The 14,115-nt window shown below is 34.8% G+C and overlaps 1 protein-coding gene across 9 annotated transcripts in view; it reads right to left on the minus strand.

Moving 5' to 3' along the window:
- RNF111 (ring finger protein 111) overlaps nt 1-14,115 on the minus strand; it is a 77,124-nt gene that overhangs the window by 14,343 nt on the left and 48,666 nt on the right. For 6 of the 9 annotated variants that reach the window (XR_010380840.1, XM_010979952.3, XM_010979950.3 and 3 more), the window contains exons 4-7: nt 12,908-13,071; nt 10,254-10,448; nt 5,425-5,744; nt 2,253-2,511 (exon numbers count right to left, since the gene is read on the minus strand). Coding sequence is in view for 8 of the 9 variants with exons in the window: in XM_010979952.3 (XP_010978254.1) it covers nt 2,253-2,511; nt 5,425-5,744; nt 10,254-10,448; nt 12,908-13,071 (938 nt within the window). In the remaining variant the exon portion in view is untranslated. The remainder of the gene's footprint in view (nt 1-2,252; nt 2,512-5,424; nt 5,745-10,253; nt 10,449-12,907; nt 13,072-14,115) is intronic. The other 3 variants (XM_031452981.2, XM_031452983.2, XM_031452982.2) reach the window with 1 other exon arrangement.

A 14,115-nucleotide genomic window follows, 5' to 3' on the forward strand; every position in this document is an offset into this window, starting at 1 on the left:
TGATTTGACATTTGTATACTATGTAAAATGATTAGCACACTCAGGTTAATTAACATCACCTCACATAGTCACCACTTTTTTGTGTGTGTGGTGAAAATTTCAGCCATCATTATAATTCATTATCTAAACAAAGCAATTACTAAATAAGCACTGTACAAAGGTGACATATTCTGCATTCCCATAACCATTTCCCTTCTCTATTTTATGTGTTCTTGCCGATTAAAAAAAAAAGTCCTTGACCTTGCTTCCTAAAAAGTTCAACATGTCATTTAAATCTAGCAATTTCACTCCCAGAAAGTTATCCTACAGACAGACTACAAACAATTTAAATGTCCATCAACAGAGGAGTAATTTAATATATAATGGAATATGATGATAGCATTAAAAACAATAAGCTAGATTTTTAGGGGCTAATATGGAAAAAAAATCTAAGATGTATTATTAAATTAAAAAACCCAAAAATCAAAAAATGAAAAAGCAAGAGGCAAATACAATGTTTCATATGATCCCATTTTTTTAAAGAGACATATATATATATATATATATATACACACACACACTTTTGTGTGTACAAAGAAGATTTCTGAAGGGTTTTATAATAAGCTATAAACAGTTGCTACCTCTGAGGTATTAGGATTAGTGGGAAGAGAGAAGGGTTTTTAATTTCTCATTTTATAAAAACAGATTTTAAAAAAGGTTTCTGCTGTATAGTACAGTGAATTAGGTTCAATATCCTGCAATAACCTTTAATGAAAAAATATGGAAATGAATATACGTATGTATATGCATGACTGGGACATTGTGCTGCACACCAGAAATTGACACATTGTAATTGACTCTACTTCAATTAAAAATTTTTTTCTCATATCATTCTGCAGTTTCCATTTCTTAGGATGTACATAAGTTGTTTTTATGATAAAAGTAAAAAAGTTTAAATCTAAAATATTTATTTTATTAGGACTAAAAAAGGAATGGATACACTCACAAATTGCTTTAATTTATTATTTTTAAAGGGGAGGCGCAGAAAACCACCCGTTTTGAGTTTCCAATAAAAGATGATCAATTAAAGATGAATAGCAACAACTAATACAGAATAGCTTGTACATCTTACCAGTGTTCACAGAAAGAATTTGCCCAATGGTCAATGATTTGCAAAAACTAACTCTGCTTCAAAACCTGCTTTTTACCTTACACTTAAAATTCTAAGTTCCATTATTGAAAAGATAAATGATATATCACCAGGTTTCACTGTACAAATTCTGGATTGACTCTAGCTGTGTACGTAGGACTTAGATTTTAAAGATTATAGTAGAAGAAGAAATCTAAGATACATTAACTGAAAATTATCCCTTGCATGTAATCAGAACAAAGTAAATTTCCTTGCCAACTTTCTAGTTTACTTCTGGCATGAATTTTCAGTGTTTTTTTTAAACCAAAGTATTTAATAGGTTTCTATTTTATTATTAGTCTATGATTTAACAGAGTAGTAAATAAATATTTGTTACACAGACTAAGGGTATTTCTCATTTCTTATGATAGCTCATAGATTTCAATTTCTTTAGAAAAGCTATGTCTGATTCCATTTTACTTCCTTTTTTTTTTTTTTTTCTCCCGACATTTTTTGTTTTGTTTTTAATGGAGGTACTGGGAATTGAACTCAGGACCTCGAGCATGCTAAGCATGAGCTCTACCACTGAGCTATACCCAGCTGCCCCCATGTCTGCTTCTATTTTAGAATGGAATGCTTGCATCAAATGAGTATAGAAACCTTTCTGCAAATGGCAAGCTTTCTATCAAGGAATTTTCTCTTTTGCCTCAGTTAAGCTTCAGCATTCTTAGTCAAAATTTACTTTCCTATGCATAGAAACAGCTACCAAACATTCAGATTTCCTTTTACTCCTAAAGGATAAATGTAAATTCCTTAAAATTTCCTTTTTAGAAATCTAAGGTGCTATTCAATGTACTTTGAGTTCATAGATATTAAAATCTAGATGTTAAAATGTAAAATAGACAAACTGATTTTTTTTTATTATTTTCATGACCTTTTAAAACAACATGTGCTCTTTTTACTTAGAAGACTGTTTTGGGTATGTGAGGTAAAGGCAGGATGAAATGGGAAAATACACCCCATTCTTAGGCCAAGGAAATAATAAAAATTTATAAATTAGGATTATTGAAAGATTATGTCATGGAGGAGAACACAATGCTTCATTTATATGCCTCTAAGTTCTTCATCTGTTATTTATACTTACAAGGAGGTGGCATATAATGTCGACATGATGACAGTGAGGCTTGTGGAGGGGGCTGGGGCTGGGGCTGCGCAACCATGCTTGATCCATAACCATCTATTGACAGCGGCTGACTCGGGGCAGCAGCAGCAGCCTGATGGCCAAAGATTGCAGCTCGGGAAGAAGAAACAGGGCAGCAGGGGTCAAATGCAGATGCTCCATGAAAACCACCACTTCCATGACTTCTGATGCCACTGTTGCTCAGGTCTACTGGCAATGCCTGCTGTATAAAGAGGAACTATACTTTATCTTTCTAACATCTGGTCAAAACATTGTTTCATGTTATATTTCAAAAATACTCCTAATACAATCTAGAAAAACAGAACCTATGAATTTAAAACTGGTAAAAATTTTGTGTGAAGACCTACTGAGCACCAAGAAAATACTATGTGTATCTTGAATTGTAAAAATTATTATATTATTGTAATAAATTAGAAATTTAATTTTTTTAAATTAAGCATGAGATCATGCTGTAAGATGAACAAAAGTTAATATATTATTTTAAGATCTGTTTCTCTTCCATTATCTAGATCTTAGAGAGAAAAACTTGAAAACCATACTTCCATATTCTCCTTTACCCCAAAATTCTGACTGGTAATTTACAACTCCTTTGGAAAACATAATTATACCACTGAAAACATTAAGGTTCCAGGTAAAACCTGTCTGTCCCGTTTTTAAACTGTACATAGCAAGCATTCAACTGAAACTGTAATAGTGCAAATATTATCCAAGATAACAACGGGCCTAAGATTATTCAAACCATGAGCTAGCTTTGCCTCATAACCTTTCTCACTTGTCAAAAAAAGGGGGGGGGGATTAAACCATGATTTCTTTTATTAGGAATGTGATTATATGATTTTAGGGAAGACCCATTTACTAAGATGGAAAATAGACTAGAGTCTAGATTCTGTTTCTACTCAAAAGTAATTAAGCTTTTTCCCCAGAGGACTTCAAAAACTCCTAAGTAAAAGACTTTACCTTCTATTCCAGAGCAGATTATAGAAACAGGATTGCTTCATTATATTCTTAAGTATTTTAAATACAAGCCTTTGTTTAGTGTTCAGTGTAGCTATAATTTTAAAAATGTGATCAAATAAAATAAAGATGTTACTATGGAATCATATACAGGAACTAACTGTTCAATACTGGAGGCTGAGGGGCTGGAGGTGAAGAAAGCTAGGTAATGCATTTATAAGAAGGCCAGGTCACACAAGAGAGTCCAGTGAGGAACCATAATGGTCTTTGTACTTTCAATGGGCTCCCAGCTCAGAGGATAGAGAAACAAAAGCTAAGTCTGGCTGCTAAAAGGGAAGGGGAGTGGTGGTACAGGAGAAGCTGTGGGAAGGTGAAAAGGAAGAGCTACTTTCCTTTTCTATATTATGTGTCTACAATCAAGTAAGTAAATATCTGGCCTCTTTCTTTTGAGTTGGCAAATACAATGTATGCCCTCATTCTGGGTAAATAAGGTTTAAGAATAATACTTTAAGATTGTGAATTATTACTTATGCTTCAAATTCTTTTTGTTCTTTCCTATTTAGGCTAAAATTTGGCAAATGGACTGGAATATCAACATACTATGAAGGTGAACAAATTTCCTATCTTCTTCTCCAGTCAGTATTAAGAACACTCCCAGAGAGTGAGTAAAGTAGGGTGAAGGTCCTCCTAGAAGGAACCAAGGGTAAAGTTAAAAGAAGAGAATAAAAAGAAAAGGGGAAAAACTAACAAAGAGAACTCTCTTCCTCACAATTCCAACAGTTCATTCAATTCTTATTCTAGAAGGAAAAAGGAGGATAAGCAAGATGGCAAATGTTACTTTACGTAGATTTTAAGTCATGCATAACACTAATTAAACTAGTCTCTCAAAAGAGAAAGCTATATCCAAAGGTGCAGTAGGCTATAGAGAGTCAGATGACCACTGCAATTCCTCTGTTGCCAAGCCTAATCCTTCCCATCTTTCTCTGCCTATCTCCAGTCTGACTCAATCATAAGCACCAACACTTATAAATCCTCAGATCAGTTTGCTTTTCCTCAACTTCCTGCTGTGTCTACAAAGGTCTCAACTGGAAACTGTGTGAGGTGATCTCAAGGGATTGTGGCCAATTTCAGAGTCCTAGAAATATCTATATAAATCTCAAACTGTTCACATCTCCGAAACCTCACTCTTTGTTCTTCATACCCATTATCACCACCAAATGCCTGATCCTGCTGATAATTCTTGTACCCAAATACCTCTACTTAGAGATAAGTGATTAGGTTACATTTCTACTTTACACAAAACAATAAGAGATTCTACCTATAATTACTCAAAATTTTTTCAGATGAAGCAAGTAATTTAGGAAAGGTCAGAGGGTCCAGTAAAGCAGTTCCTCCAAATTTCTTTTTAATTGTGCTTGTTTTTTTTTCCAAATTTCTTTTTGATTTTTTTTCCAGCACACTTTTTTTTTAGCATATATGTCAGCTACAGTTTTACTTGCAAATTACCATGTTTTATTTTTTTAAAAAACGCACCACCTAGGTTTATATCACAATTATACAGAGACAGCAGAGCAAAAGTTAATATAACACATAATACCTCACTTTCTGTACTCCATGTGATCACCAATACTAATTTAATATGACCTGACATTTCAAGCACTCACTAATAATAAACTAAAAACCTCATCTGTTCCTGAGAAACTATGTCATAGGTTTGCATCTGAGAAGGCTGTTAATTTCTAGATGAGTGGAGATTTTAGGGAGGCTCCAGAATAAGAGGCAGAGGAGAAAAAACTAGGAGAATCTCCCAATTTCTCATGAATTAGTTTGGCACTGCAGTTTCAACTCTTTGCTTAAAATAAAATCCTAATGACATGTGTATTTAACTAAAAACAGCAAAAACCATTCCAGAATAAAAAGTAATACCACTTCTGATTTTCCACATCCCTGGCCCCCTCAATTAGTTGAAATAAATACACCATCAGAAAATCCTAGATACTTAATTTTCTTAAAAAGTCAGAGATCACTAAATTAGGCCACTTTTGCATGGGCAATAAGAATGACTTACCTAGTATATAAAATTTACCATTAGGGTTTTATTTTTTTCCTCCTGAAAGAATCACAATTTTAAAAAATTAAGAACTCATCAATTTCCACATACCTGGTCATGGTAGCTGGTGCCAGAGCTAGTATTTGCTCCACAAGGTGCTTGTACTTGTGGAGGTCTTTCCACAGGGCAAGTAGGATCACTAAAGGAAGGAGAAACTGGGACAGCTGGGTGGGGAGTATGGTGATGGTGGTGATGATGCTGAAAATGGTGGCCATGCTGCTGAAAGCAACTTGTGTGTGGATGTCCTAACGCGTGGTGATTCTGTGACGACCCTCCACACGGTGAGTGCTGGGGACAGCAGGAAGGTAACCTTGGCATTGCAGGAGGGCCAGTTTCCGTTACAGCACTAGATGTAGTTCTCCTCGAGTCATCTTGAAATGAAAAAACGCACTGAATAATCAAATGATCAAATATCACTGTGTAAAAAATAAGTATATATTTCATATATATGTTTAAATGTGTATATGTGCATAAATAAGTAAATAAGAAATGTTTAGTAAATTCAAATGTCTGTAACTAATGATGTGAAATAGCCACATTCTTAATACACATATCATATAATTTCAGACAGTGATGTTCACTGGGATTTTCCTTAAAGCCTAAATTCTCCAAGAGGCTTATATTTATCACAACGTTTAAATGTGGCAATAGTTCGCCTTTTCCTAGGTCATAATAAATGACTAATTTTAAACTGCATTTTAAAAACTCTAAAAAACTATGCGAGTCCTTCCATTATATGTAACAAAGGCAAGGTTCTGCTCCTGAGCTTCATGAGCCTCTAATACTATAAAATCATCCCTACATAATGCCCACCTACTAATGCAGGTGGTAAAATCTTATCTTCTTAAGACATAACCACCCATCTCAGAGCATATCTGGCTAAGTAAGTCTCACGAACTTCCAATGTTCTTTTCCCTTCTTCTGGCTTCTAAACTCAGACCCAACAGAACATAAGAAATGGTAAGACTCTACTACGTGGGAAATTAAAGGTCTCTTTTAATAATATAGTGACTCATGTTGAGCAATGGGGAAAAAAGCATGCAGTCAGATGGACCTGAGTTCTAATCTTGAGCCTTTCTAATCCTGAGCCTTTCTAGTAGTCCTGAGCAATGTGACCTTAGGAAAGTTATTTAACCTCTTTTTCACCTATTAAATGTAGCAATAATTGCCTTATACGGTTGTTGTTAGAAAAGATGATAATCTTCCAGGTATGAAACACGTGAGTCCTTACTATGCACTCTGCCACCTGCCCAGAGTTATTCTGGAGGTATGCTCTTCCACGACAGAAGAACAGCAAGTGTCCCCAGAAGGTCTATCCTAATGTTTCAAACTCCTTTAAAAAAACAGCACCCTTTCCTCAAACCACATATTATGTGGAAACTATATAAAATGGATAAAAATGGAGTCAAAATTTTTTACTTAAAAAATAAAAATTAGAAGAGTAGAACACTCAAAGCCCTGTCTTTCCCTTCCCCTACCCCAATGTGACCCCTGAGGCATCTCCTCAGAAGTCTGGAGTACCACTGTCCTAGCCTTACTTCTAGAGTAACCAATACCAGAGATACCCTGCTCCTGTTTGGCTCACAGTACTAGTAGCTAATTTCTGCTGGAATTACGAATCTTCTGGTTGTTTACAAATAATACAAAAATCCAATCAAAACTGGCTAAAACAATAAAGGGAATTTACAAGCTCACATAAATGAATGTGGTGGGGATGTTTAGGCTCTGGGTGATGGGTCTATTGCAGTTCACCTCCCTGGTAGTGCTCCTGGGTCTGCCCTCCCATCCTGGTCCTATCTTGCCTTTGCTGATTCTCTTCTGGGCAAGGTCTGTGATCTAAACCCGACTAAGGCAGTACCTCTACTCTAAATCTCTGTATATTGTTTTTGTTTTTCCAAGGTCCTAGTCTGGCCTATTTAGGCTAATTTCCTGAACCCTTTTGTAAAGGTTCTTAACTTGGGAGTCTCTGAACTTAGAAAAAAATTGTACAAATTTTTACTAATCTCTAATTGCCTCCTGGAATTAGTACTACCTTATTAGCATCAGTTGAGAGGTTAAATATTACAAGTAATTTGTAACAAAAAAAAAAGTCAGTAAGTTGTTTACTTATAAATTATAGTAGATACATAGTTCTATAATTATGTCACTTTCATTCATTTTATTCCAAATTTCTTGAATAACCTGGACAGTTACAGTAAGCATATGAGGAATGATCAATAGCCTATCTTAGCTATGCTGAATCAAACATTAAGTAGCTATTTCCTATAGGCTGTAATATCTGTAGAAATAACATTATTACAGGAACTTCCTACAACATTTTCAGGGTTGTATCTCTGTCCCCATATCAAAGTGTTATACAAGTAAATATCGTCATTTATTGTGTGTTACTTCAGAAAAGAAGACTGAAAACCTTTGGGACACTAAATCCATCCAGTGGATAGAATAAATGACCTTCATGGTTCCTTCCAACAATGATACTTTAGTTTTACAAATCCAGTTATTTGAGGATTACGTGTAACTCTAAGACTCAGGAGAAGAGTCCGTACCCAGAGCAAGAGCTACATGGACTGCTAGGACCACGACTGAAATGAAAGATCTGACATTTTTCTGTTTAGGAAGAACTTGCCCTCTTTGTCTTCAATTATTTCAAATACAAAGCACAATGACTATAATATTATAAATATCTTTAAGGCTGAACACATATTTAAGGGGTTAGATGATTAACAGTGTGGCCTCAAAAAGAAGACTGGCCTTATATTATAGCTCTACTTCTTAGGGTACAGTTTTGGCTTCTAATTAAATTAATACCTATTTTCCTACAGTCCAGAACCTCTGTGTTGCTCAAACAGGGTAGCAATCCAAAGTAAAGACAACTGAATCTCCACTTGTTCAAGAGTTAGTGACTAAAGAAGACTGCCATAGAGGTGAAATACAAAGATACCTGATTAAGTAAATAAAACACTGCCTTTTTATTAAAATTAAAAGTCCACAGAGTGTCCACTAAAAATTGATAATTTCTCTGGTGCCCCTGATGTAGTCTAAGTATCTGTATGTGCTTCTATCAGGTTTATACAGAGGAACAATTTGGCCTGGAACAAGGTTCTCCTACTCTAGAGAAATACAGCACGAGCAAGTCCATCCCAAAGGTGGTCATTAATATATAGAATAACATCATGACAAGGCCACTCAGGCAGTGAAGCTGCTACTTAATAGATTAAATGTGAATTCTAAGGGTGCTAAAAAAAGAAATAAACAAAAGCTTTGCGACTACCTGAAATAAAGCTGGGACTGTGTCACTTCATATCTAGATAAAAGGTACAAAGAGCATAGGGTACAAGGAGCTAGCAGGAGAAAAGTGTGAATGAGAAGAGTTCAAATCTTTGCCTCTAAGACTATTAACCTTGAAAGTACTTAAGTTCCCAGATTTCTTCAAATCTGAAATGGGAAGGGTAATATTAACATCAAGAAAGGTTTTAAAGATTAAATGATAAAACATAAAAGAACATATAAAACACTCAGTAAATTACTGGGGATAAAGTATGCACTCAATAAATGAAATAAAAGTTAGCCTATTCACTTGTGCCTACATTTTTTCCCCCAAAGAATGTATTTAAAAGACACCCCTGGGAAATCTCCTTGGATACTGTCCTCAATTTTCCAGGGAAGGGAGGTCTAATCCAGACACAAGCATTTTCCAGTCTGTTCTATGTAAGTTATAAGGATATTGTAAGAATTAAACGTGATCTTATTAAAAGCAAAAAAATGACAGAAAAATATATAGTGGTTTCATTATTAATGGTGATTATTATTATTATTATTATTATTATTGGTGATACAGTCAACCTACGAGCTACAGGGTCTAAGATGTCCCTGTTAGTAAACAGCCAGTTCCCATCTCTGTGCTAGTGTCCAGCAGAGAAAGAAGGCTAGTTTAAGGCCCAGTTAAACTGCTGACAGAAAAGAACCAGAGATATCACTGCCAAATGAAACATAAGAAATAATCTGAGGTAAGAGCTAAAACTTTAAAATTATTAAAAGAAAACATAGGAGTAAATCTTTGTGATCTTAGGTGAGGCAACAGTTTCTTAGATATGATATCGAAAGAATAAACAACCAAAAAAACTGGGAAAATGGACACCACCAAACTTGTTAAAACTTCCATCCCTATTTTCAATTCTTTTGGATACGTACTTAGGAATGGAACTGTGGGTCATACGGTAACTCTATGTTTAACTTTTTAAGGCACCATCAAAATATTTTCCATAGCAACTGCACCACTTTACATTCCCATCAGATAGTCACAAAAGTTCCAGTTCCTCTGTATCTTTGTCAGCCCCGGTTATCTTCTGATTTCCTGTTCTTTCTGTTTTGCTTCATTTGATTACAGACATTCTGGTGGGTATAAAGTGGAATTTCATTGTGGTTTTGATTTGCATCTCCCTAATAAGTGTGCTATTCACGTGCTTCTTGGTCATTTGTACATCTTCTCTGCAAGAGTACCTATGTAAACTCTTTGCCCATTTTAAAACTATGTTGTTTGTCCTTATTGTTGTGTTGTGCGAGTTCTTTACATATTCTAGATACTAGACCCTTATCAAATACATGATTTTCAAATATTTTTGTCACACTCTGTAGGCTCTTTTCATTTTCTTATAATTTGCTTTGATGTACAAAAGTTTTGAATTTTGATGAAGTCCAATCTACCTCTATTTTTCTTTTGTTGCTCGTATTTTTGGTGTCAGCCATTCAATTCTCCCCATCCCTTTCAGCTGAACTATGATACTTTGGTAACTTAGGCTCTTGCTAACATAGCTAAAAATCTTAAAAACAACATTTTTTCTAACAGAGAGCCCCTCCTAGCCCATCTTCTTTTTACATACCTCCTGTAGAAATACCAGTCATACTGTTGCTTGTAAGAGTAGCTGAAGTCTCTGACACTGTGGAGGGTTGGCTACCAGTGACAGCTGAAGCAGTATCAGAGGCCTGCTCAGAGGTAGATGGATTTGTATTATTAATGGAAGCGCTTGTGGTTTGTGATTCCATTCTTGCAGAAGTGGTTGGTACTACAGTAGGTTCTACAAAATACAAAATGTTATTTAGCATTTCAAAACAAATTAAGTAATGGGTTATATTTTAAACCAAGCTAACATTTTTATGATAATTATTAAAGCCAACTTTTAAAATACAAACCCTCCAATAAGTAATGATATATAGTAAACAAAAAAGAGCTTTCATAAAGTTAAACTGCAACATTAAAATGACATGTTACTAAAATGACATGTTACTGCATTTTTAAAAGCCCAATACATATATATGCATATTCTAATAATTCAGATGATTATCATAGTTTTGGAGGGTAATGATTATGTAAGTTTTCTGATCTACCACAAAGAAAGAGGAAAAGTAAAAGTCCCTCTGTTGTGTTCATACACATTGTTACAGGCTGTTATAACAGTATTACAAAATTGTACTTTCTTTGCTACACCATGGATTCTAGAGTCAGACTGCTTGGATAGCAATGCTGATTTCACCACTGACAGTATGATCAAGGATAAACTACTTAACTACTCTCTATTTCCTCATCTGTAGAAGTGGGAAAGTACAGAATTCCCTTCATAGAATTGTTTTCAGGATGAACAGAGATCACGTATATAAAGTACTCTATATGATGCTTTACAAATAGTAGTCATTTAATAAACATTAGCTATGATTTTCAGTATCTCCTTTAATTTTTCACATGCCTTCTTGTATGTTTTCCAAACTTTTTAAAAATATTCATCAGTGCCTTTTAATAAAAATTAAAGTTTCTGAAGTAGAAACTAAAAGAAATTTCAGGCAGATGCTGACTTATGAGTTATATTTTAAACTGACTGTTAAATGATTATGTAAAATTTGAGAAATGGGAATAAACCTGTCCAAAGCACAGTCACAATAATTAGACCTGAAAAGAAGAGATTCTTTAAATGTGATACAGAATGAGAGGACAAACTATGATATACAATGCAGTGTGGCAGGCTGAGTCCTGAAACACAAATAGTACCTGTTAGCCTACAGGGGACACTGTACTTTGGATGCTTAAAGAAATGTACTTGCCTCAACATCAAACAGGGGAGGGAGGAACCTCTGTTCATTTGCAAACAGTTTATCTCAGTTTCTCAATCTTAGTGGCATTGACATTTTTGGCTGAATAGTTCTTTGTTGGGGGTGGGAGTAGGCTGTCCTACGCACTGTAGGACGTTTAGCAACATCCCTGGCCTCTACTCATTAGATGTTAGTAGCACTCTCCCCAAACTGTGAGAACCAAAAATGTCTGCAGATATTGCCAAATGTCTCCAGGGGCACAAAATGGCCACGCTGGTCTGATATACTTAAGTTTGGGATTTATTTTTAATAAGATAGAAGCCTTCCACTGAGAGAAACCAATAAGGAGAAGGGGACATTTACTGATCACTGGAATATTTTTAAGCTAAAAGTGAAAGTATTCTAGTTGAACTAATTCTAGTAGGTTAAAAGGCTACTCTGTCACTTTTTCCTGCTTTACTGGATGGCAAATGTCACATGGGAAAACACACACAAAGTTTCCCATATAGTCATCTGATATTTAATTAACTGAATAATCTTCAATTAATATCTATTATGTTAACCACTGTCTTATAGATAATTTATAGTGCTTCAAAATAAAAATGAAAACACTGTTGAGTGAACAAGAAGAATAAATTCTCTCTTCATAAACGTCTTAATTTCAAAGTACTGGTACTCTGAAAGTTATGATTATCCAAACTGCAAACAGCTAATTTAAGAGCTGATTGCACAAGGTCCCTAACCCTACCTACTGAAGGTATCCTTTTTCCAATTTATAGCTAACTCCGAAAGCTAAAAATATTCATATATGGCTCACTGTCTCCTTAAGATTGACCATTTCCTTAAAAAATGTAACTGTTAGTATCTAAAGATAATTCTCAATATGAGGGAAAATTCACATATGTATTCATGTATTCCTACTTGCTACCACTTTCCCTAACCTCCATTTTACAACTCTAGCTTTGTTTCCTCACTTTCTTTACTGCAGTTGTAAGCCAAAACAAAACACTAAAGCTGAGCAGCACAAAAAGTAACTGTAATATTACAATGAAAGATAACGTAATTTTAAAAGCAAATTCAATGTCTCAAATAACCACTATTAACCATTTAAATTCAGCTATACTGCTTTTCTGTTGTCTGTATTTTAAAAGCACCACTTCTATTTTTCATAGTCAAAGTATGACAATAGTATTATAAATGAAAGTAACAGGTAAGTTTGAGGATAAACTACCACTTATATAATTTTTTTTCTAAGAAAATCACTACCAAGCAATGAAGTAATAATCAGAAAGAACTTTAGACACAGTTTACAAACCAAGGTTATTATGTCAACTGAAAAATAAGACTAGGACACCTGACAACTTCTCTATTATCACTAAGTTCCTAGCATATTAAAATACTTCATTTTATCAACTTTTCTTCAAAATTCTACACCATTAGCACTCCAACTTACCATCTTCATCAACAGTAAGGTCCACAACTTCTGCTGCATTCTGCCTCAAGGGCTGTATGACAGTAGAAATCCTACTGCGGTTCCGTGGCTCCTGTGGCCGACTTGTATGAGAACTTGAACCTTGGCTCCAGTGAGATCTGGAGTGTCCAAGGGTTGAACGAGACCTTAAATAACAATCAGTATCAAATCAGTACATATGAAAAAATAAACACAATTTTAGTTACCTAAGAAATCATAAGCCTTTCCTACAAAATAACTTGTAAAATTCTTCCTGAAAGAATTCACCAAATAATCATAACAGAATTAAAACTTATGACTAGCAGAATGCCTAGCACTCAATAGACGTTTGCTGAATTAAATGTTCAGCAAATGGTTACCAACCAATTGACCTAAGACTATGCAAAATGATACGTTAGACCATTCATTGGTATAAAACACAGAATTCTGTTTCAAAAAAGCTGCTTTGCTTTCATTTTATTCTGAATACTAGCCTGGGTTATCATCTATTAAAGTTACTCACCATAGGTATAGCAACAAAAATATCAACACCCTAAACATTTAATAACACTCACATGGTCTTGTATGTTTAGTCCAGACTGGATTTGCAAAACATGGCTTTGGGAGTCCCAAACCAACCTAAGTTTCTGGGACTGTCCTAAAAGAGAACTGAAGCATCAGAGATTTTCCTGCGGTCAGGAGAGTAAGGATAGTTGCAGCTAGTTTACTAGTTTGGTAGCTATAAGAAATATCACTGTTTGAATCACTTTATGCTTTTAAGGCCTATAACCAGAAACCCTCAACACCTAATGCTTTCATCACCTTTTAATTATCTGTATGGCACTGTACTGTACTAAAGTACTTACAGGTATATATTTTATTAAAAAATTTTTAAAGAATTCACTGTAATGATCTGGACTAAGGGTACAGAAGGATAGTATGTAGAAAATGCAATTCTAAGGCTCCAGGAGAGAAAAACAAACCTGTTTTAGAAAGGTGAGGCTTATAAAGTTGGTTTTTTTTCTCCTGCCTAAACTGAATGCAAAACTGCTTATAAGTTTATTGTCAATATGTATGGAAAGAGTGAGATCCATTCACATGCATGTCATCGGCAATATGAGCTGGACCACCCAGAAAAGAACTCCAAAGTTGAAACTAGGCTGAAGATGGCCTCAGCAACTGCAGAGCCTGAGAGTTCAGAAAGGAGCTCA

Source organism: Camelus dromedarius, chromosome 5 (genome assembly GCF_036321535.1).
Source record: "Camelus dromedarius isolate mCamDro1 chromosome 5, mCamDro1.pat, whole genome shotgun sequence".
Lineage (NCBI taxonomy): Eukaryota > Metazoa > Chordata > Mammalia > Artiodactyla > Camelidae > Camelus > Camelus dromedarius.